At 44.9% G+C, this 23,913-nt stretch overlaps 1 protein-coding gene across 1 annotated transcript in view; it reads left to right on the top strand.

Annotated features, from left to right (window-relative positions):
* The first annotated feature begins 5,993 nt into the window (after nucleotides 1-5,993).
* The window catches only part of TRIM67 (tripartite motif containing 67), a 34,525-nt gene continuing 16,605 nt past the window's right edge, over nucleotides 5,994-23,913 (top strand). Inside the window, 6 exon segments of the mRNA XM_050894649.1 lie at nucleotides 5,994-6,138; nucleotides 6,141-6,925; nucleotides 13,693-13,788; nucleotides 17,788-17,910; nucleotides 19,214-19,324; nucleotides 21,534-21,693. Of these exon segments, the coding sequence (XP_050750606.1) occupies nucleotides 5,994-6,138; nucleotides 6,141-6,925; nucleotides 13,693-13,788; nucleotides 17,788-17,910; nucleotides 19,214-19,324; nucleotides 21,534-21,693 (1,420 nt within the window).

A 23,913-nucleotide genomic window follows, 5' to 3' on the forward strand; every position in this document is an offset into this window, starting at 1 on the left:
TGGCTCAGGGAAATTTCCTCACTAGTTGTCTTTTGCTAAACAACGATAGCACTTTTTATCTTTTCTTATGTATAGTAAAGCTGTAGAAAAGCTACTTGGGCCTCCCTTCTTGACAAAAGACCTTTCTCAGTGAGTCACAAATGGAACAGCTTCCTAGCCCAGTTCACAGAATACTGCCTGCCCTTTCAGGGACAAAAATTCAATACCCTCTTTATGTAAGGATTTTCTTTACATGTGGAGAGATTGCCACATGGTGGCAATTTACCTCCACTTTACAACTGTATATACAAGTACCTAACCCAGTCTAGCTTCTTTTCCAAATGTCTGTTTCCTTTCAGGCTATCCTGTGCTCTTAGGAAACGCTGGCACTTCAATGTTAAGATTACTTGCTCTTCCTTTGTTTTTGTTGGGGGTGTTTGTCCCTCTGCTCTCTTCCCTCCCACCCCCAAATGCTTAGGATGCCATTACTTTTTCCTACCTCCTTCTAGCATTCCTACTACAAGAGAATATTGGGACAGGTTTGGATTTTATATAAAAAAAAGCCAGATAAACTTCTTTTCCTTACAGGCATGAATGGGATGACCATAGGGACAGCTGGGGAGAGCAGGGAACCACAGCAGGACGAGTGTAGAGGGTTGAGACAGACTGCAAGTCCGTGCTCAGGACAGCTTCCTACAACCCTCTCCTCAAGTGGGCACGGGGAACAAAATGAGGAACCATAACCCAATCTCTGCCATAATACCATTGAAACCAAATCAGCTTGGTGAGAAGTGTACACACTTACTTTAAAAAAAGGGCAGCAAACGCGACAAGAGCTCTCTATAATAATCGTACTGTGAAGATGCTGATCATGATCCCGTTGTCAGTGGTATTCTGAAATGGGTCCAGAGCAGGGCACAATTTCCTGCTCTCCTTTACACGCAGCTGCTCAGGCTCCAGCGCTCTCGTCCTCTCGCCTCTCAAAAGAGCAAGCACCCTTCTGAGGATGCTGCCTGCACGTTAAACTGTAGCAGCGAAGGAATGGATCTCACTCCACTGCAGGAACAGCAACAAAGAGAGGGCTTCTCGCACAGCAGAAAAGCCAAGATGTCCCTGGAGTAATTCCAGAGGCTTGTAGGCCGAGGTATTTTTACAACATCACAGAAACATGAAATCTTATTTTTCAAGAGTCCTGATTGTAGGTTAGTGCCTTTTGTGCTTTCTTTGTGCTTTCTTTTCAATACAAATTTGTTAAGAAGTGTTGAAACCGACCTCTTACTGAAATTTGTCTGTGCCAACCTACCACTTTTTGTTGGCGTATATGCTTAAAGCAGTATTTTCCTCTGTATCGAATTTCATTCATAGATTGCTGAAATAGATTTAGAAGTGTGAGTATTTGTCAAGCAATGTTTAGGATCAAGCATCATTTTTTGCCATTTAACCACCATAACAAGCATATACTCAGCAGACAGTCTGAATAAAATTCCATTGTATAGAATTGTCCTCTGTTGTGAATTATATTTTTTATGGCAGATTTACTCCTCTGACAGAGAAAATTCAATATGTAGCTGAATTTCTATTACAGATACAGTCTTCTGCTAGCCAACAGATAAGCTTTTTATCAGCAGCCATGCTTCTATGGCACTCTTTTGGGCTCCTGCCAAGCTCTGCCTTCGTTCCTTTCATGAACAGATCAATGTGCAAACATTTGAAAACCCTAAATAACGTAATAGCTACTTGAATGCATGCTCAAAAAAACCCCCAGAACCAAACCGATTTCAAAACTGTTACACCTACATAATGTACCTAATGCAAATCTACAAAACCAAGGAAAGATGGGAAAGAGGTAGCACATAGCTACCATTTCCAAAGCTGCCCTGCCCCACAGACTGTATACATCAGTTTTTCCTCTAAGCCATAGTGGAAGCCTACCCTCCCATGCCTCTTTGCCACATCACCCCTCAAACAAAACATGCAACACCAGCATAAACTGGAGCTGGTAATGTTGGGAAGAAGAGTTTAGGTAAAGAACGTGATAAAGAACAGGCAGAGAGGAGAGATTACAGTGTGGTGTATTGTTTGTTACGCGTAAGAGCAATTCCAAGGTGTGTGTGGGGGGTGTGTGTATCAAAATACACAGCCACTGGTTAGTACTCCAGCCTAAAATTCAGAGATGACCAGCAGCTGCAGCTGCATTGTCCACAGTGGTTGCTGAGGGCATCCTCTGCTGATAATTGAGCACCATGCATTTATAACGAGGCAGTGAGACTCTTCTCCTTACACTCCCACGTAAGCTGCTGGCATTAGCCCACATGCATTTTGTCTTCTCTGCTCTTGTGAACTCTCTCTCTGTCCTTTTTGCAATGGAACAAGCACCTGTGGAGATAAGATCCTTTTTTTTCTCTGTTACCCTTCAAATGAGAGGATGTGTGCTTGGAGTGATGCCCGTTAGCGGGAGCGATGCTGGAATACTGGAATCAAAATGTTCCCCATGGGGAAACAGCAGTATTAAAAGAAGAAAACTGAAGAAAGTGAAGTGACCTTGGTGGACAGCTATTGAAGGAAAAAAAGGAGACAAGAAAGAGGGAAAACTAATTGGAAAGGGGTTGATGTGTGAGGGTAATATAAAATATAAAAAGGTACAAGAAAAGGAATGGGAAAACAACCAAAAAAAAAAAAAAAGGGAACAACAAACAGAAGGAGATGACATAAGCAGTAAAACAAGAGAGGCAAAAAGATGAATCAAATCTCTGTCCTTACTGAGGGGCTGTACTGCAACCTGCCTTATCTTTTTTTTATATAAATTTATAAAAAAACTTCATTAGCTTTTTTCTTGTCAGGGGGGATATAAAAGATGCTAATAAGTTCTTACAGAGGGTAAATAGTTTAAGGGGCTGATACTAGTGATACTGAAGTATTAAAATAAAGATCAAAGCCAGGACTGCCAGAATAGGGTTTCTAGGTTATCCATACACCGTTACAGCTCTAACAGATTAAAGACTCATTTGAACATAAAAAGAAAAAAATCATAGGGATCATCTCCATTATAAAAACAGCTTGATTACAAAACATAGTAAAGGCCCAATTCTATCAGGCTCAGACCGAACCATGCTTTATGAATAGCTCCATTAAAATCAGTGGGATTGACTCAGTGTGATCTGTTCCTCAGCAAGACCAAGGGTGTCCAAAGTCAGTCTGCTCAAGCTCAGTGGCATTTTTCAATGCTTAGATCAGCTTCTGTTCTGGCCTCTGGAGCAGTAATGATGACAGCGGTGTTTTGACTGTTCATCTCCATCATCAGTAGCGCACTTACAGTTATATAGACAAATATTTGTCATAAGGAGGAAAATCTGTGCTCTGCAACGTAAATCCATCAGAGCATTGAGTATCATTACAGTAGGTGCTAGTTCCATCAGCAGTCTCTGGTGCCATGGGGATGAAGGTTTCTGCATTCAAACTCTACAATTCCTTAGAAACAAGAGCTGTTCTGGGATCAGTAGGATAGGTAAATGGGTGCACCGGACCACGCAGCTCTCCCTTCTCTCAAAGCCATAGCTCTCCCGGGCATAAACACTTCAGGCAAACTTCTGAAGTAGGTGGAAAAAGATGTTGAATGAAGTACAAGTCACACCACAGTACAGAGAAGACCAGATTACTTTTTCATCTCCATTTCAAATGTCATCTGTTATGGAGATATGCTCTGAGGCCAGACCAGGTTTGTGGAGAGGAGGAGTAAAGTTCAGTTTGAAAGAGAGCGGTTGTACTTCAGAGATGGTTTATTTCTTGCCATTCCCCTCTGTAGTCAAGTGCAAACAATCCTAGGATTTTACATAAACTCTAGAGTAATGGTCAAAATGGAAATGTAAAATTCACTGTATTAGAACTAAATACCCGGCTAAAAAGCAGCTATAAAGGGGAGCTGGTCAGGTTTGGTGTTCAAACCTTTTCACTTCCACCACTTCTTGTCTGATATGTCCAGTTTTGCCTGGATGTCTCAGACCCAATACTACCATTACACGTTACGATCACTGTCACCTTACACACAACACAAGTAAAGAAAGAAAGCAAAAGTCCAGGAAAAAATCTACCGTTTCTTCCTAATTACCTTTAGGATTATGACTTCCAACATAGACTTGAAATTTGTGCCTTAGATTCACCTATAGATCTGCAAGAAATCTTTAGCATACATCCGCTCCTGCTGCTGACAGATGGTAGAGCAGAGAACAGAGACTATGAAGATAACAGCATTTCACCCACAGCTTTTTTCTTGCGATATAGTAGCATAAGGTAGCTGTGAAATCAGTGATGTTTCAGAACATTCCTTGCACTGCTGAGATTTCTGGCTGGAGGTAGCCCAAACACACAGTCAGTCTATAAACTCTCGATCTCGGCACAGAGGTCACATGAAAGAAAAAGATACCTAGCCAGAAGACAGGCAGGTTTATGTGGGTCAGGGCTGTTTCTTTTATGTGCCAGAGGATGAATCTGCCCCTTTCCACCTTGAACTGGGGAACTCCAAAGCTTTAAACCCCTTGGGACTTTTTTCCCCCTCAGCTTGACATGAGAACGGCTAGGCAAGATACAGGAAGGAAAACAGCAGAGGAAGGACTGAAAAAACTGGAAGCTTTAATATATTCCTGTCCCCATTCCTCCTTTTCTATGCATCAACAGTTTTAATAATCTGGCAAAAGCAAAACCTGAAACTAGAAAATCCTTTCCTACCCAGTGTCACAAAATGCTCATCATGTCGTAAGAAACATTATAATGAGAGGGGATGCATTTAACGTGTTCTCTCTTTTCTTTTTTTCATTTGACACCAGTTCTGCATTTTTTAAATAGCTGCTCTGAAACAACCAGCTCACATTTTAAAACAAACAAAAAATTAAGATCTCCTTATGGAACTGAAGTTAATACAGAAGTGGCTTTTAAACAAGATAGACGAATAATAATAATAAAAAAAAGCAGTGAAATCACTCTTATGTATAATCTCTTCACTATGAAAATAAACCACTGTTACATCCACGCTAAGCATATGTAGAGTAAACAAAACAGATGGGGGATTTCCCACTCCTGGTTTCTTTCTTCTAAGGATGGTTATTTTCAGTTCATAAACTCTCAGCTGTCATCCCTGATTTATCTTCCCGGCAAATTTCTGTCGGGGTTACACGGCTACGAGCTTGGGCGATGCGGCACGTCTCCCTGCCCGCTACACTCTTCCCTCCCTTCCAGCCACAGCATTTGTAACCGGGGTTGGCGCTTCTCTTTTAAGCCCTTTTTCCTTCTTCCCTCTAACAGTGCCTGACATTTTGTGCATCTCGGTTGTGCTCCAGCATGGTGAGATCTGTACGAAGGAGAAGCACACTCTTAGTTTGTTGGAAAGGGTCCGTCCTCCTTCCTCCTTTCCTCGGGGAGGGGAGAAAGGGCTACGAGGGATAACGAAACGCCGCCTGCGTTCAATCCGCTACCCAAACAATGGCTTTATTTAAACATATAAAGACCTCGCTGCATAGAGATCCTTTAAAAAATGTTTTCGCCGTCCCCAGCCGTAGAGCGAGCGACCACTTATTTGCTGGAAAGGGCTCCTCCCGCCCCTTCCTACTCCTGCCCTCCCTCCTCCCCCCGCCTCCCTTCCCCATATATTATTACTCTATGCCACCAACGTTAAAACAGCCCCACCGCGCTCCCGGCCCGAGCCACGGGCGTGAGGGAGCCCTTCCCTCTCCCCAAGCAGCCTCCGGCCGCCGGGCGGCTCCTCCGGCCCCGGCCCCTCCGGCCCCGGCCCCGGCCCCGGCCCCGGCCCCGGCCCCGGCCCCACCTCGCGGAGCTGTCTATCCCCGGCGGGTGCTGAACCGCCCGGCGCGGGAGCGGGGGCCGGAGCCCTCCCGGCCTCGCCCCGGCGCCCGGAGGCGAGGTAGGCGGCGAAGGGCGCCGCGGGGGATGGGGGGAGCCGGCGGCGACCCCGCGCCGCCCGCCTGAGCCCGCCCGCGCCCCGCACACAAAGCCGCGCCGCGGCCATGGAAGAGGAGCTGAAGTGCCCGGTGTGCGGCTCGCTCTTCCGGGAGCCCATCATCCTGCCCTGCTCGCACAATGTCTGCCTGCCCTGCGCCCGCACCATCGCCGTGCAGACCCCGGAGAGCGAGCAGCACCTGCCGCCCCTGCTCCACCCGCGGGCCCCGCGCCGCCCGCCGCCGCCGCGCCGGGGCCGGGAGCGGCCGCGGGCTCCTCCGACTGCCTGGACTCGGAGTGCGCGGCGGGCGGCGGCGGCGGCGGCGGCGGCGGGGACCACGCGGACAAGCTGAGCCTGCACAGCGAGACCGACAGCGGCTACGGCTCCTACACCCCCAGCCTGAAGTCCCCCAACGGCGTGCGGGTGCTGCCGCTGGTGCCGGCGCCCCCGGGAGCGGCGGCGGCTCCGCGGGGCGCCGGCCCCGCCAGCTCCTCCCTCACCTGCCCGCAGTGCCACCGGAGCGCCTCCCTGGACCAGCGCGGCCTCCGCGGCTTCCAGCGCAACCGGCTGCTGGAGGCCATCGTGCAGCGCTACCAGCAGGGCCGCGCCGCCGCCGCCGCCAAGTGCCAGCTCTGCGACCGCAGCCCGCCCGAGCCGGCCGCGGTGCTGTGCGAGCAGTGCGAGGTGCTGTACTGCGCCGCCTGCCAGCTCCGCTGCCACCCGGCCCGCGGGCCCTTCGCCAAGCACCGCCTGGCGCCGCCGCCCGGACACCCGGGCGCCCCCGGCGGCGGCGGCGGCGGCGGCGGCGGCGACGGCGGCAGCGGCGGGAAGGGGGCGGGCGGCGGCCGCAAGCTGCCGACGTGCGCCGAGCACGACCTGGAGAACTACAGCATGTACTGCGTGAGCTGCCGCAGCCCCGTCTGCTACCAGTGCCTGGAGGAGGGCAAGCACGGCAAGCACGAGGTGAAGGCCCTGGGCGCCATGTGGAAGCAGCACAAGGTGAGTCCCGTCGGCCGGCCAGGAGGAGCTGGGGCGATGCTCAGGGCTGGGATTTGTTCGTCCCAATGCCCTGACATCAGGTTGGAGTTTGTGGGACACGAGTCTACTTCACGTCCATCGTCCTCCCAGACTTTTTTCCCCTTGGCATGGTGCTCTTACATCTCCGGTCCTTCCTGACTGCCCAGCGACCCCGCAGCCTCTGCTCATGGTTGGAAAACCCACAGAGTCCCTCCCATGTTGGCCTCACCTTAGCCAACAAATCTCAGGCTCAGCCAGGCCTCGGGCAGACACCTGGGATTAGCGAGTCCATCTCACTAACTTGTTTGCCTTCCACGGGGTCCTTGGCCATCCCGTTCCTCTCGCGGGTGGCAGCAGCTGCCTGTGAGGAGACGGGATGGCCATTCCTTCCTGTCACCACCTCCCTTTCACCCGGGACTCAGTGCAAGCTGCCACAACCGTTTCCCACCACGTGTCAATGAGGGAGGGTGCCCCAGAGCCGCCCGAATGTTTTAGACAGGAAAGCGTGATAAGGGGGATCATGGGACATCGTGTTGTCTCCTGGGCCTCAGAGAAGTCTCCCCTCCCACTCAGTTCCCAAAGAGGCCAGGAGGAATGGCTGGAGGGACCTTCGTGACACAAAGATGAGTAAGGAAACGTAGGATGGATGGGGTCTGGGGACAAGTAAAGCTTTTTCTGATTCACATAATGTCACAGTCTGATTCATGCTTCCCTGCAAGCGATCCTGCTTAGCCCTCCCTGGAGCCCTCTGGGGAGGCATCAGAGCCAGCCGTTTTGCCGCGCAGGGGATTTGCTGAGGTCTGGTAGAGCTGCTGGATCACTTGGCCACAGTCTCCTTGTTAAAAATAAGACTTTGCAACCATTTGAATAAAGAGCAAGACATGGCCTTAGAAGTTGAAAGAATGTATGAAGTTAGCTCTTTCTTGCTAAGAACTGTGAACCCTGGAAAAATTATTAGTTAATACTTATGAATGTACAGGGGGAACTTTAATACCTGAGTGCTGAGAGCAGTCCTTTGGAGCTTCCCGCTGTACTGGGGGGAAAGGACTTCCCCCACAGCTGTGCAAAGAGCACTTAGCCAGCTCTGCTGGCCACAGGATTCCCTTCTTTTCACTCTCTGCTGCAGTTAGCAGTAAAGGAAGCACAGAGAGATCCTTTCAGACACTGCAGGAGAGGACAAAATCAAGACTGGTCTCATCATCCCTCAGTCACAGAGTGGTTCAGCACAAGCTAGGCTAAGGCATCTGGCAAGGCAAAAAATTGACTTTCAATTTTAAGATTCAACAAAGATGCCCCTTGGGGTGACATGCATAGCTTGTGCATCTGAGAAAGACAAACTTCTTCAGTACGTGTTTCAGTTTGAATGCTCTGCCAAGGGCTCAGCCATCTCCGCCCTAACATGACAGGTATTTGTGCAGAGGAGAAGTTCTCTTGGCCCAGAAGGAGCGGATTACAAATTCGCAGCTATTGCTGCTTATGCCAATGGCAGAATCCACTTCTGAGCGGAATTACTTTAATGAGCAGGGACTGAGTTCACTGCTCAAGTGTGGCTGATGTTTTGGAGAGTGTGAGACACCAGCTTGTGCTGTATTATGGTCTACCTTGAGTTAAAACTGTTTGATGCCTTTTTGAACAACATCATAAACTCCGGTGTAATCAAAGTTCAGATTCAGTCATTTTCTCTCTTTCCTACTGTCAAATATTGTTAAAAGAATGAACAATACCTTGGTGGTTTGTCTTTTTACTGCATTTTTTTCTGGGACTAAGGTATTACAGAATGTGATTTTTCTTTTGATTTACAGACTCAATCAATGTGAAAATTCTAGCAAAAGAAAAAAAATACTCAAAATTAACTAATATGGGGACTCTAAAATTGTGCTCTTGTGAATATTATTTTTCCCAGTACAATGCGCTTGGCAGAAAATAAATATAATGGAACCATATAGCCAGACAGCCTAAATCATCAGCTCACATTCATTCAGATAAATTGTTTTGGAATTAGATACTTCTGCTTAGAAATAGTTCTCAAATACAGCAATTGCTACAAGTTTATTACCTGTAGTTACATTGGCCAAACCATAAATTACTTACATTGAGTGGTATGCCAAACGTAATTCAAGGTTCATGTGTGCTCTCCAGATGCTCCAGGCGTAGCCGGTAGAGGCAGCTGGAAGGGCTTGTCCGTAAGTGTTCTTAGCCCAGTAAATTTGACAAACTGACAGTTGTTCACCATCAGCTGATAAGCACCTGCTTGTCTCCTTCTAAGGCCAATGGGTGATATTCTTCACCTAAGAAGGGCTGCCAGAGACACCCTCAGGACACGGTTTCATCCCACAACAGCAAATTTCAAACATTTTTTGTGCTGACTGTAGAACTGCTTTTCCATAGGCCCTGCCCACCTTCAGCTTCAGGATCCATTTCCATTCCACTTCTGTATTAGCCTTTTGTTCAAACTGTTTGACTTCTCTTTTGTCTGGGCCTTCTATAGTGATCTAGTGGCAAATTACAGAGCGTATAACCTTGTCCATACAGTGCTGCAGACCATGCAACGAAATGTGCATTTACCCTCAGCTGTACTGCTGGCATGAAAGCTGTACTAGACTGGTCGGCCCCTGTTAGTGGTGCAGGTTCCCCATTATGCTGCTGTATGTAACTTCTTTACAACTTTTTTGTAAAAAAATTAAAAATGGTGTAAAATAACAACAGGGCCCCAATGGCATAAATCTGTGAAAATCCACTGACTTAGCTGGACTTTATTATATTCACTTGCATGGAAAGTACATCTGGACCAGCAGTTCAAGGTTATTAAGTAAAACTGTGTAAGTCTTCTGCCAAAGTTAAGTCCTTTTATGTCTTCATAGCAAGAACAGTGACACAGTTGTCAGATTTAAGTTGGTAGGCCTTTTGACCTACCAATACGAGGAATGATGGTGGACACATGTCAGTTCTGACCATTCTAAATGGTTATGTATATATATATATACACACCGAAACACTGAAAAAAGCCACAGCTGGATAGGTCTGTGAAGGGCACACAGGCAGGCGGTTGAAGGCAAGTGTTGGGAGTCCAAATGCCTGCCTTTATTTGCTGGCCTGAAGAGTTGTGTTCCCAAAAACATCTGGGGTGTTTCAGAATTCAGTGCCAGGGCAAGCTTATCTAATCAATAGTTAATCTGCTGCTAAAGAGAGATGGAGGGAAAACAAGTTAAATGAGCATGAACTGTTCGGTTGAAAAAGGATGTGGGCATTATCTGGTTCATTTTCTAAAATCAAAGGAAGCATCAGTCTTCCATGCCCATCTGGGTTTAATTACTCACCCTTGTTATCTCTCTGTTCCTTGTCCTGGTTTCGGCTGGGACAGAGTTAACTCTCTTCTTAGTAGCTGGTACAGTGCTGTGTTTTGGATTTAGTGTGAGAATGATGTTGATAACACACTGATGTTTTAGTTGTTGCTAAGTAGCCCTTATCTTAAGCCAAGGACTTTTCAGTTTCCCATGCTCTGCCAGCAAGCAGGTGTGCAAGAAGCTGGGAGGGAGCAGAGCCAGGGCAGCTGACCCGAACTAGCCAAAGGGGTATTCCATACCATGGAACGTCATGCCCAGTATATAAACAGGGGGGAGTTGGCCAGGAGGTGCGGATTGCGGCTCTGGCATCGGTCAGCGGGTGGTGAGCAATTGCATTGTGCATCACTGGGTTTTTTCCTCCCCCCCCCCCCTTCCTTTTTTTGTTATATTCCTTTTCATTACTATTATTACTATTATTATTATTATATTTTATTATTACTATTGTTAGTATTATATTTTACTTTAGTTATTAAACTGTTCTTATCTCAACCCACGAGTTTTACTTTTTTTTCCTTTCCTCCTCCTCCTCACCCCACTGGGAGGGGGAGGGGGAAGCAGCTGCGTGGTGCTGAGTTGCTGACTGCGGTTAAACCACGACATCCTGTATGTGATAGAAGTAGAAACTTGGTATCTATCTCCAGCATCCACATTATTGGTTGCAAGACCAGGTATTAAAGTAAAGATAAAGCTACGTAGAATACCATTTGTCAGGAGTTATTAATTGTTGCAGTCAATGGAGTTTGTAACATTTCAGTTTGGCTTGCAGTAAATATTTCTGCAGCATGAAAGATTGCTCTGAGTGTACAGGGCATTTTTTATGGCTTGGTGGGTTTACTGAGGGCTTAGTCATGTAGCTCCATTTGATTTTAATGAGAAGTGCATGACTGAATTCCACTGCTTTGTAAGGTATCTTTTGCAAATATTTGGAAAAACAAGGCTATTATCTCTAAGTGGGTTTCACAAATGGAGATCTGGTCTTCTCCTTGGCTTCACGCTGCAGTTGCGTTAATGCAACCACAGGTTTTAATGAACATGGCAATTCGCTTACAAGCCCTTTGAACAATGACGTTGTAGAGTTTCTATTGCAGCTCTTTGCGATGGGAGCATGCCGAGAGCCAGGAGTGACTGTGCTAATTGCCATCGGTACATATGCCGGTTACAGTTTGTCTGCGGTGATTCAGTTTTCTATGGCTGCTGTGATGCCCACATATAGCTTCTGGCTCTTCTTATCTGGTGAAATGCACTTTGAGATGATTTGAGAGCTAGGGCAGATGTTGGAAAAGTGGGAGTTTTACTTTTGTCGGGACCAACCGTTAGTTTTGCTTTGAAAGAAAGGAGCCCTTGCCTCCCTGGGACAATTTGGTCGGGCCAGTCAATGGCAGAGCATGCCATGCTTTTGCCACCTATTTCTTTCTCACTTCCTCCCCAGCCGCTTGGTCATATGCTGCTTCCGCCTTGTCCTGTGTCAGCTTGACAAACCAAAGGCTCAGATGTGCCTTGTGGATGGAGCAGAAGGTGCAATCAAAAAGGGTGGGCTTTAAACTCTGGCAACCATGATCAGCCTGTGGAGAGCTGATCTGAAGTCCTGATTGTCTGATCTGGCAGAAAATAGGGACCCTTTCAAGGACCTGGAGTTTGCTTCTGTGACCTCAAGTAGCGTTCATATCAAACATCATCACTTTAAATTTTTGTGCAGTGACAAGAGTTTGTGTAAGAGAATACTAAATATTCAAATATTGAGAAACATACACAGTAATGTGTCTTCCCGTTACATTTTTTATGAATGAGTTGTAGTAAAGCATATTTTATTTTCGAATTTAGCACTAATGTAATACCTAAACTGGGCTAAAAGGAAAAGGTTTGTGTGAGTGTGAGGAAAAAAGCCTAGGATGGCTTCTTTCTTTATAATTCAGTCTCAGCTCCCGGTCAGGGTTTGTACCCGCTTCCCGCAGAGCCGTGTGGGGTTAGGCAGTGCCTCTGCCTGCCTGAGGCTGCCTGCCTCGGAGCTGGGCTGTGAAGTGCCCACAAGGAGCTGCCAGGGTCTGCTCTTTGCTGTCCTGCACAAATGAGCGAGCACAAGGGGAGGATGAGTAGGAGACATTCAGGCCGGAGGTAAGCTCAGAACTTTGGCAGCCTGAAGAAATGAGCTGTGCCCTTTCCAGGGATGGAGTAATTCACTTCCCTCCAGGAGCCAGAGGGAAGCAGAGAATGAGTGGTGACTTACTGAATTTCAATTAGGTCTCCTCTTAGAGGCTCATAACCTTTGTGCCTTCCTACATACAAGGCTCTGTCTCAAGGCACATTCTAGTCCTAAGGAGACAAGAGACGGCAACCTTGTGAAAGCCTGACGTTAGCAAAGATACTTCATCTTCCATTGCCTGATGTCAGTTGTCGTGTCCGTTTGGGGAGGATAATTAACTGGGCATTGGCAACCTGGTAGTTGCCAAGTCCGCCTGAGGAGTAGACCCACAAAGAGAGTGTCTAACCTGCAGGACACTCACGATGGGACCGATCTGGTCACTCTGCATTACGTCTGCACGGAGAAGTAATGCTGGATTCGGGCTTGCCATGGGCTGACAAGCAGAGCAATATGGTTTCTGTAATCCCAGCCAGGCTTCCAGGGAAGCTGCGCTGGGGCTGCTCCAGTCAGACCATGGCAGTTCTGGGTCTGCCGGGGGCAGAACCGCTGTTTCATTCCCGTTCTGGAAGTCCATTGAGAAGTCTCTGGTTCGGCTTAGAGATCTCAGGTGCCAGCTGAGGAAAGGGGAGGTTAAGTCTTCAGTGTGGACTTCTTACAAAAGACACATTCCATGTATCTCACCAGTCAAAAGTTAGAGGAAGGGTTTTTTCCAACTTTTCCAGAAATATTCACCCTTTTTTTGGGTTGGAGCATGGGAAACTGGAGCCCCAAAGGGACGTTACTATGAAGTCTGAAAATGCAGATTTGTCGTTGAATTCCTAGTGTATCTCAGGTTTGGTAGGATCTACCACATTTATAAAGAATTCAGGCTTTGATAAAAAAAAAGTGCCATTTTGGAAAGCACTTGGGGATTTTTCAGCATGACAGATGCTACTGTGTAAGTGTAAGACTATTATCTCCTTATATATGTGGGTAGCTGTCTTATAAAAAGGTATTTTGACTTACCAAGTCACTGCAATAAAGTGGAATGTGCAGACACAATACTTGACTGCCCCCACATGCATATTTCAACTTTATTAAATCTTATTACAATTAAAATCTTAACTATTCTTTTCTAGCACAAACACTGTGTGTGTAAGAATATGTGTGACAGCAAGTAAGCCTTTTAGCACATTATTAATCATCAAACTCGAGGATTAGTAAGAAACACATTTGCATTTTATCTCTAATTTTTCCTTTTTTCCCCCTCCTTTTTTTCCTTGCAGGCACAGCTGTCTCAGGCTTTAAATGGTGTTTCAGATAAAGCAAAGGAAGCTAAAGAATTTTTGGTTCAGCTGAAAAATTTATTGCAGCAGATCCAGGTAAGTGTACAATATTAGCTGGTTTGATAATACAGTAATCAATACAACTGAGTGAATAATTTATTTGATGACTTTGTCTCCTGTGCTATTCTCATCTTTCCTGGAATCATCTAACCTTTCTTGAATGGATTTGCTAGGCAAAATTATTCATCAAATAATGCCTGCAAGCCCCTCTTAGCTTCTAGATTGTTTGCTGTTTATTGCAAGAAGCTGATACTCAATACTGGACATCTGAGCTGTGTTGATTAGTATTTGATTGAATCCATCGGTCATGCTTCTGGGCTCCTTCCTGACTGCAATTGCTTGAATTGGGCATTTAGGATAAGTTCTCATTTTAACACATTCAAAATTTACTACTTGTTTTTCATCTTACATTTTCTAAAAATGTACTCGTTTCTGGACAAAATCCAGTCAACCTGTTTATTAGAGTATTTGTAGGAAGTCAAAAAAAAGGCGAAGAAACAAACGCTGCTAAATCAATGTGGTCGTTTATTGAAGCAGAAGATATTTTCATGCCTATAATTGCGCAGCTTTAATAGTCAGAAAAGGGCTCATGGCGAGTGCAGTAATTGAGGGCACAAACCCAAAATGAAACAAGTCCCATTTTCAACCAAATTTAGACTCGTCAGTGCTGGAGGTCAGATGATCCTCAAGGTCCTTCTCACCCTGCAGAGTGTGGCTGGAAATTTGCCACCATAGTGTGAGCTGCACAGTGCCCAGGAGGGGACACTTGTTATCCGCAGCAGCAGTGCTCTGCGGTGATGGGTTTTCTGTGGGATATACATCATCTGCTCTACGATATGCCTGCTCTGCTGCTTGCTCATCTTCCATCAACAAGCAAGTCCTGTGCCGGTTAGTAACAGAAAGCCAAAGCAGAAGTTCAAAAATCTGTATTTAGTTTAGAATTTAATCATTAAAATATTCCGCTTAACACTCCAGATGATGAACTCGTACCACAAATGCTGCCCAAGCTCTCAGGTTGCCACAGGGCAGCGTAGCTACCTACCCTCACAGTCTTCTGTGGCCACGTGGGGAAGGGAACAAACCAAGACTGAGAAACTGGTAAAAAAAAAGCACATCTAACGGAAAGAAACCCGTGCGAAGCCACCGATTGGCACCTGTCACATGCCATGTTTTGGACACAGTGTGAGGTTTCTCTCAGCTGACTTTACCTATTTAACGGTCATGTAGCTCATCTAACCTAGTCATTTAGGCTTCTTTCACTGTCCAAGGAGAAGGACAGGCACCTCTAGAGAGCAGTGCTTCCTATAGGTATGAATGGCTATTTTAGGATGGCACAACTCATCCAAAACAGTAGTCTATCACCAATCTTTTCTTGAGTCACCTAGCTCCATTAAAAATGTATTTTTCCCTCCTGAAACCTAAAGGTGGCCTATTACGACTATTTATGACTATGCTGTAAAATCCTTCAATGTGTTTCAATAAAATCACTGCCAAATTGCTCTGCGTAAGGGAGCTGCTACAATTAGATCAAAAGACCAAGCCATTTATTTGATGCTGCTCATTGCTTAAAATGCTAGAGGAGAACTGAGAAGAGGAAATTGTATCCAGCAGTCACCCTCTAACATTTGGGCATGTCTGGGCGCAAAGCTGGATCTGACCCTCACATGTTGAGTCAGTCTCCATTGTGAGTCCCAGTGAGGACATCAAATTTCAGCAAACCAAAAGAGCAGGACTATTCAGCTGCATATGTATTCCTAAGTACAACAAGGCTAGGGCACAGCTCTGAGACGATCACCCACACACTTTAACCCTTAATGAGCTCCCTGGCATGGTTTTCACCCATGACAAATTGCACTCTTCCCAGGTGATGCTCAAGCAGCATTTGGTGATAGCACATGCCAGGGAATACTCCTGGTAGGCAGGTTTGGTACAGCCATGCTATTTGAGGGAAAAGGGTTTAGATGTGTCATGAGCTGATCTGTGCCTTTTGGCATCTGGACCAAAAAAACAGTTCTTGGACTGTTACTTGGGCGGGGGGGGGTAGATGTAGCCTTTGTGCATAGATTTGTACCCAGAACCATGTATCTCAGAGCAAGTTGTTTCTAATAGAAGTCTTACGATGGTTGCCACACACACATACAGACGTTTACCCCTCAGCAAAAATGTCCTTAAAATGTATGTTTACACAAAGGAGTGAGCAATATGTACATTTTATTATCCTGTCTCAATGCACAGCAGACCAGACAGCCATCTGCACTCTTTATCTCCTCTCTGAGTTTGCCAGAGCTACCAGGAGCTGTGCTTTTATCTTGCCTGGGGCAGTCTGCAAACTCATAATCTACTTTTCTTTTCCCTGCTTTGCAGATCTGTTGTTTCCCCCTCTTTTTTCCTTCTCTTCTCCTTTCTGAGGTCACTTTTAAATCTCTTGGTCTCTTCTTTTCAGAAACTGCTTGTTCCTCATTGCCCCCATTGCTTTCTTGCTCCTCCTTGTTGCTGTCATTGTCTGATTTTCGCATTTTCCCATCTGCTGTAACAATTTCATCCTTTCTCACTTGAAAGAGGCATATTGCCAAACACCCCGTTTGATGTGTGAACAGAAAATGAGGAGAGAAATGATGCGCTACAGCCATCGACTGATTCAGGCTCTGTACACAAACCAGCACTTCAAGAGTAGATGGATGGAAGTGGGTTTAAGGGGGAGTCGGGTGTGATATAAGCCGAGGAGGGAGAGATGCAAACAGGAGTAGTCTAAGACAAACCTGTGAACAGTAACTGAGCTGTCTGGTGTCTCTCCTCCCACCCATCTTGCTGGCAGGTCTAGGACTGCAGCAAGGGCCTCTCAGGGAAGAGTGACCCTGCATCCCTCAGCTAGAGAACGGGATGCATGGATCGCAGTGAGGGAAGGGAATACAGTCCTGAAAATTTTGCTCTCAAAAGAATGAAGACAAAACAAATGAACAGAAAAGTAAGAGAAAAACATAAACAAAAGAGCTAAGAGGTAGTAATGAGTTAGGGACATGTTGATGGCTTACCACAGACATGCTTCTCCTTCAGCACACGTTTAAAATCTTCTCACATTTAATGCTTCTTTTTTTTTTTTTTTTCATTTGGGTATTTGGGAGGAAAGCTGATAGGACATCTGAACATCTCCTCGAAAGAGGAGCTTGAAAGCTTTCTCCTTCTTCAAGTCTCACGAGCAGAGGAAGCGAGGGAGAGCCTCCCTTTGAATGGGTGCTACAGCGTCAGTTCCACAGCCAGAGAAAGCCATCCCCAGGAGGAGGGGCAGCTCAGGACCTTGTAGTACCATCTACTCAGACTTCTACAGCTGCATTGGATTCTGTGGTAGCATGGTTTGTTCCCCATTGATAGGACAGGGGTTTATGTAATGCTCAGTGATACCCAGGCCCTGCTCAAGGCTCAGTGTTGTATACCTCGGATGCTGGCCTCTGCCTAGCAGAGAGTTTTACCACAATGTGAATAAAAAACTGCCATGTATTTTTTTTTTAAAGCTAATCAAATACATGTCTCCACTGCCAAGTGCTACCTATTTTTAAAAAAGTACTTGAAGGAATATACAAATCTCAGGGCTTTGTACCTGATTAATTTCCTTGTAATAAGCCTGTAGACCAGATTCTGGTCCATAATTCTGTTCTAATTGCCATGGTGTAGAGCCAGTGATTTCAAAGTTGCTACAGTGGGATAATTAAAACAGAATGGGGCAGAACCCTCTTATGTATATGTATGCACTGTGTATGTTAGGTTTAGCTTTTACATTATGTTGTACTACATCTGTTGTCCAGAAAGTGCCAGTAAATCAAGGTTTTAAATAAGCCCATTTGTGGCATAGCATCTTACTGTTTTGTTTTATAGCATGCAGCTATTACTGGTACAGCTATAATGAAATCAGAAAGGCAACAGAAATGCCGAGGTCTTGAAAGGAAATCTTCTCTGAATAGAAAAACAGGTAAGAATGAGCAATACCTTAAGCTGTAAAATATGCTTTCTTTGATGAGTATGACTCTCACCTTCTTCTAGGAGAACGGGTTGGATTATGAAGCCTGTCTTGTCGCTCAGTGTGATGCCTTGGTTGATGCGTTAACACGACAGAAGGCAAAACTGCTCACAAAGGTGACCAAAGAACGTGAGCACAAGCTGAAGGTGAGGACAACTCTCATCAGCTGAGCACGGCTGCTGATACCTGGTGTTACTGTGCATTTTGTCAAGTTCCCAGCCCTTTACTCCATGAAAATTCCTAGTGATCAAATCCTAAAGTCCTTTAGCAGGTTCCAGTTCAGCAGTTTGGTAGAACTGTGCTTATACACTTAAAATGAGGCATATACTTCAGCAGTTTGTTGAATCAGGCCATCAGTCTTTATTTATCTGATGGTTTGGGGCTATCTTTTGAGAGGTGCTTATCAGTGAAACCTGTGTGTGGTTTGGATTCTGGGACCTTCTGCCCAAGTAAAATGTTGGGATTTTGGTGTCTCTTCAAACCTTTGAAATTCAGGCAAGCCACCTCCAGAAATCCATGTGCCACTCACAAGATATTAAAGAAATGCAGTAAAGGGGGGTGGGGAGAAGAAAGCTATAAATGGTTGAACAAAGTGGCAGTCAAGAAATGTTTAAATAGACGTATTTCTTGAAATGTTGAACTGCGTATGTGATTTTGAAGTATTATAGTGCCAGTAACATTAATTGTATCTAAGACAGGAGAAAAAATTGAAGTGAAATATCTAACATGGTAAACAATGAATAAAATCTACCTGAGGTCAGCATTTAAAAACCCCCATGCTTAACAAGAACCAGCACAACACTTAGGACATACTGCTAACAGCACAGCTAATCCTGCAGTTTATTCCTGTTAGGCTGTTGTACCTCAGGAGTTGTGCTATCGAACACAGTGCTCTTAGGCCTAGTCTACAGCCATGTGGCAGCAGAGTCAAGTCCAAAATCTGGAAAAATGAGATGCAGCTTTTTTATTTCTTAATCCCAGCAACGCATTCTTAAGCAGAGCAGGATCAATGGTGAATGGTGAAGAGAATGGTGGAGTATAATCTGCAAGAAACCACTCCTGCAGTTATCCTCTATTATATTTGCCTTTTAAGTGAAGGATTTTTTAAAAGCTAAGATTTTAGTGAAACTGTGATTGTAAATGTGAATACTGCAAATGCAGAAACATGTTCTGTGCTCTTTCTGCCCCGAGCAAGCCTGATCTTTGAGCAATTAATCTGCTCTGAAAATTGAGATTCCCTGTGCACAACATTTTGCCAAGCTAATTATCGGTATTTACAATACAGAGCAAGTGAGTGTAGCTGATGGAGATATGGCAATGGCCATATGGCAGCTAAATTAAGCACAGCTTTAATACACTCTTCCATTCGTTGTCTCTTCTGAAATAAGGTTATACAATGCACTGTAAGCTGAGGCAGTCATCAGAACTGTACTTATGCTTGTTTTCCAGGTTGTTTGGGACCAGATAAATCACTGTACACTGAAGCTACGCCAGTCAACTGGGCTTATGGAGTACTGCCTAGAAGTTATCAAAGAAAATGATCCCTCTGGGTTTTTACAGGTATTTTTCTTTCCGATGTTCTGGGGGAAAAAAAGAAAAGACGTTAAATCTAAAAACAGACGGCTTTGCTAATTAGCCTCTTCCACCTCCGAGGCAGGTTCACCTTAACTCCTGTCAGTACTGTCTAAAAGCTCAGATAGCCTGGTGACTGCATGAACGGCCCAGCAAAGGGATGGCTTTGAACAGCCACACTCTGACTGAGGTGTGGAGTTAGTGGTCACACCACTTCCCTGACTGCTGACGTCTTTCCTCTTGCCAGCCCTTCCTTCTGGGCCAAAAGAGTTGGCTATGCAGTTAATGATAACTTTCTGCAGAATATTATTTTATTCTCATCTGAGAAACCCAACACAGGGCCTCACAGAGCTCTCTCATCCGTTTGGAAAGGTCTATGACTCAGCAGAGTAGTACTTCTCCCGTTTTTGCTTCTCCCCTTTGCATTACTCTTTCCCATGTGAAAGAGTCCTTTCAACATCTCCCCTGTGAGGAAATCCAGCCTTAAGGGCTTGCGTGTAGCTTTGCTTCACGGGGGTTGTTGCACCTCACAGGGCTACAAGACCTGTCTTGTAGCTGGAGGACCCAGGGTACCCTGTCTTTGCAAAATATTGCCTAGCCAACGATTGCCTTAATTTGCAGGATATTGTTTCTTAGGTGCAGGCAGTGAAAGTGTCTATTGATGAGGTAAAACATAACAGTTTTATTAACCAATTAAGTATTTTGCCTAATTAATTCTATTATTTTTATTAATTATTTTATTTTGCCATATTAGTTTTGTTGCCTTATTAATTGCCTAAGAAGAAAGGCACATCAAACAAAATGATCTGCACGTGGCTGTCAGCTGAACAGGGCACGCTGCACACATGAATGCATGAGTGTCAGGGGGCTGTCACAGCATCCCTAAAAAACAGGATGAGAATTAGCCAACTTAAACCTATTAGCACTCCAGATTGATTGTTACTGTCACGTCTGGTCTCAAGCAAGAGTGAGGAATGTGTGGTGTATATTAATCTCAAGACTACACAGATTTTAGCAGGCTGTCGGTTGGATACTGCAAGACAAATGAAACCTTTAGGTCTTATCTACATGCTAGCTAGATACATGCTTTGTTTTCATTTCAGCTTTTCCTGTAACCTTTGTGGCTTCATTCTTTGCAGTCACCTTTTATAAAAAAACACTTTTGTTTTTACCTTTTCCTGCTTTATCTAATGATGCTTTCAAGGCAACCAGCAAACGCTGAGGCACTGCATTACTTAGAGCAACTACTCCTGCAGCCAGGACATTGAAACACAGCCAAGAGATCCAGCATCCCAGTAAGTGACTCCAAGGTTGTAGGAAGGCTATGAGATGCTCCTCCACTTACTGCACAGACTGATTAGGAGCTGTTGATGCAGGGCCTCAGACAGGAGTGTCTTCCAGTAACAGTAATGAGGAAAGGTATCTGAACTCCTGCAATATGGAAAAACTCTCTCTGACCTATCCAGAAGAAAATTCTGCTCCCTGTGACTTACAGGAAGCTCACTGGGAGGGACTCCAGATATCCAAATGGCAGCTTCACTGAACTCTAGGACAGTTGAGTTCATTGATTTCCACAGAGCCAGGATTTCACTTCCAGAAGAGTCCGTTGCAGTCATCTTCTTAGTCTGACTTTTGGCCTAATTGTCTGTGGGCTGAGCTAGAGCAAAGCTTTAAAAATGAAATTCAGTTTTGATGTAATGATAGAAAGTCCATCATATTCTTTGAAAATCTGACAACTTAGCACCCTCACTGTGAGAAATATACACCTTCCTTCCCATCTGATTTTTTTATTCCTTTCAGCTTTCATCCACTGAATCATCTCTGCTGAATGGAGAGACCCTCTAACATTTAAGCCTCTCTGTGCAACTGCTTTTTAAACAGGAGAGTGAAACTAGACTGTGCAGATCAGAGAACAGAGTGCAGAAGTATATGTGGCATTCAGAGGCATGATATGTAACATAATCTTAACAAGCTTTATAAATGCGATTTTTACTTCCCTACCCTAAGATGAGATTTGTTTTGAAAAGACGAGATGAAAGGGTGCAACATAAATGGACCTCACCCCAAAACGACCAGATCTCATCTCAGCTGTTGTGCTGTCATATTCCTGCTTTCTTTGTGCTGTATCTCACAGGCATTCTGTCACTTTTAGTGTGTGCATCTGCCATTTCATTATAAGCCTGATACTCTCTTTCAGATTTCGGATGCTTTAATCAAGCGTGTTCAGGTATCTCAGGAACAGTGGGTCAAAGGAGCCTTGGAACCAAAAGTGTCTGCTGAGTTTGACTTGACTCTGGATAGTGAACCTTTACTGCAATCGATTCACCAGCTGGATTTTATTCAGATGAAATGTAGGGGTGAGCTTTTATGATTTTCTTTTTTCTGGTTTTTCGTGCATGTGTTGAAACAGTACTGGGAGGGACAGGGGCACAGAGGGAGGAAAGAGGAATGACTTGAAATTGCTGGATAGTTTTAAAAGGTTTTCAAGCAAATTCAGATTCCTGGGTGTTTCCTAAAAAGGTGTGCTCACTTCACATGCATAAATTCTTCAGAGTAGGGCTATCTATCAGCTTTGAAGATTAGAAAGACATTTGCTGCATGAAACTTTATGCCATTTTACAGCATTCGTAGATTTAACATGGTTAATTCAAAATACCAATTGCCCCTATCTTGTCAGGAACAGCTGAAGTAGGAAATAAATATTCCCCCCCACACACATAGGCTTGAATAGGGAAAAAAACCCACCCCTTTGACTTATATCTGGACTGTGCTGTGAACAGTGCCCAGCTTAAAAAAAAATCATGAGGCAGAGATTCACCAGGGGAAAGTAGCTCCATGGCTATACCTTTCCTTGATTCCAGGTATCTGAATGATTCCAAGGGACACACTAAAGGGAAAGGAGGTTAAAAAAAGTATTTAAAAGCAGAGGCTGATGAACAGTAGATGCCATTGGCAAAAAAAATATTAACATCGTGCGCTTGTAGTGAGCTTGGTTTATATGGAGCAGGATAAGAACTGCATCAGAATTAGATAGATCCATAGGCTGGCTAGATTTGAAGGCCATTGTGGTCCCTGGGAATGATGCCATTGGCTTCCCTCAGTGGTGATTCAAGCCTTAATTATACATGTGGGTGACAGGGTAGAGGCTGCCAGAAGTCAGTGAATGAGTTAAGGATAATCATGTCGTGGTGTCGGATGTGCTTTTTTTTGACTCCAAGCAAGCATAAAGATTTCTGTTCAGTTTATCTGTTCTCTCTGGGCCTAATTCTGAACCTAAGAGACCCAAGATGAAGTAATTAGGGTGGATAATTTGGCAGATAAATATGTAGAGAAACAATGGATAAACAGTTAAAGGCCAAAGTCTGCTCACCAAGAATAGTTTGCATCTTGGCATAAACAGGCTGTGTTAAAGTTACTCAAAAAACACCTGTGAACTGTTTCTTTGAAATGTTGACAGCCAGGAAAGTGGAGTCAAGAGAGCAAGAGTATCACTGATAAAACTTCTCTGAATACTGTCTGCACTTGTCTTTTTAAATTGGTTTATATTTAATGCTGGCCATATTTATTGTTAAATATATTTAATACTAATCTTCCACCACTGTCCTTCCCAAACGTATAAAAAATTTAGTTAAACTATCCACTTAGATTGCTAATTAACCACAGTCACGTGAGGTGAGAGCAGCTTAGGTATTTGGCTTTTGGACATTCATCTGGCTTTAAGCTTGAAGACTTAGAGACTTTAATTGAGCCAGATTCACTGGAGCTTTATGAAAGATAGTGCTGTCTGCTACGCTCTCATTTATCATAAGATCGCTGTGAAGCTCTGGTACTGAGCTGGACACAGTCTGAGGAGCAGAGAAGAGGACAAGACTGCTTCTACGCAAACCTGCGCAGAGCTTACGAACACCCCCGGGCTTTACTCCCCAGAGGCAGCTTAACAGTTAGCCCTCGGGAAGGGCTTTTCCTTGAGCTGTCTTGGCCTTGACCAGGGACTACCTTTTGCATGTCCTCTCAGGTTGGTCAGCACAACTGGCGTGACCACGTACACACCATGCAAAGAATGGTGGAAATGGCATTAACCTGGCCACCATTCCTGAAGGCGCATAAGGGACAGCATTATTCCCCCTCGCACCTCTGTGTGCCCAAGCAGAACAAGCCACCAACTGGTCCCAGGCTAACATTCGTAGGGATTGAGGATTGTTTAGTATATAGAGGTGTGTTTATATTTCTCAGTTTATGACAGCGAATCTATTTGCATCTGAACTGCTCAGTCTGACACTTTGGCATTTTTTTTCTGAAATTTTACCTCTATAACCTCAACCAGCTCTGCGTTATCTTCTCATGCATAGTGGTCTTGCATCTAGAAATACAGGTACCACAGAGTAAGAAACTCAGCATTTCAGCAGCGAGCACCCAGACTTACTGGGAACATCACTTTGCTGACTGTGAGGAGAAGCTGGTGTTGCAGGGTGATGTTTTGCTATTTATCGCCATCAGGACTTTTGTATTTCTGACCCTCCAGTTTCACAAAGAAAAATCTATGTGTCTCTTCGCATCTGCTCCTCTTTCTCCAATCC

Source organism: Gymnogyps californianus, chromosome 3 (assembly GCF_018139145.2).
Source record: "Gymnogyps californianus isolate 813 chromosome 3, ASM1813914v2, whole genome shotgun sequence".
Lineage (NCBI taxonomy): Eukaryota > Metazoa > Chordata > Aves > Accipitriformes > Cathartidae > Gymnogyps > Gymnogyps californianus.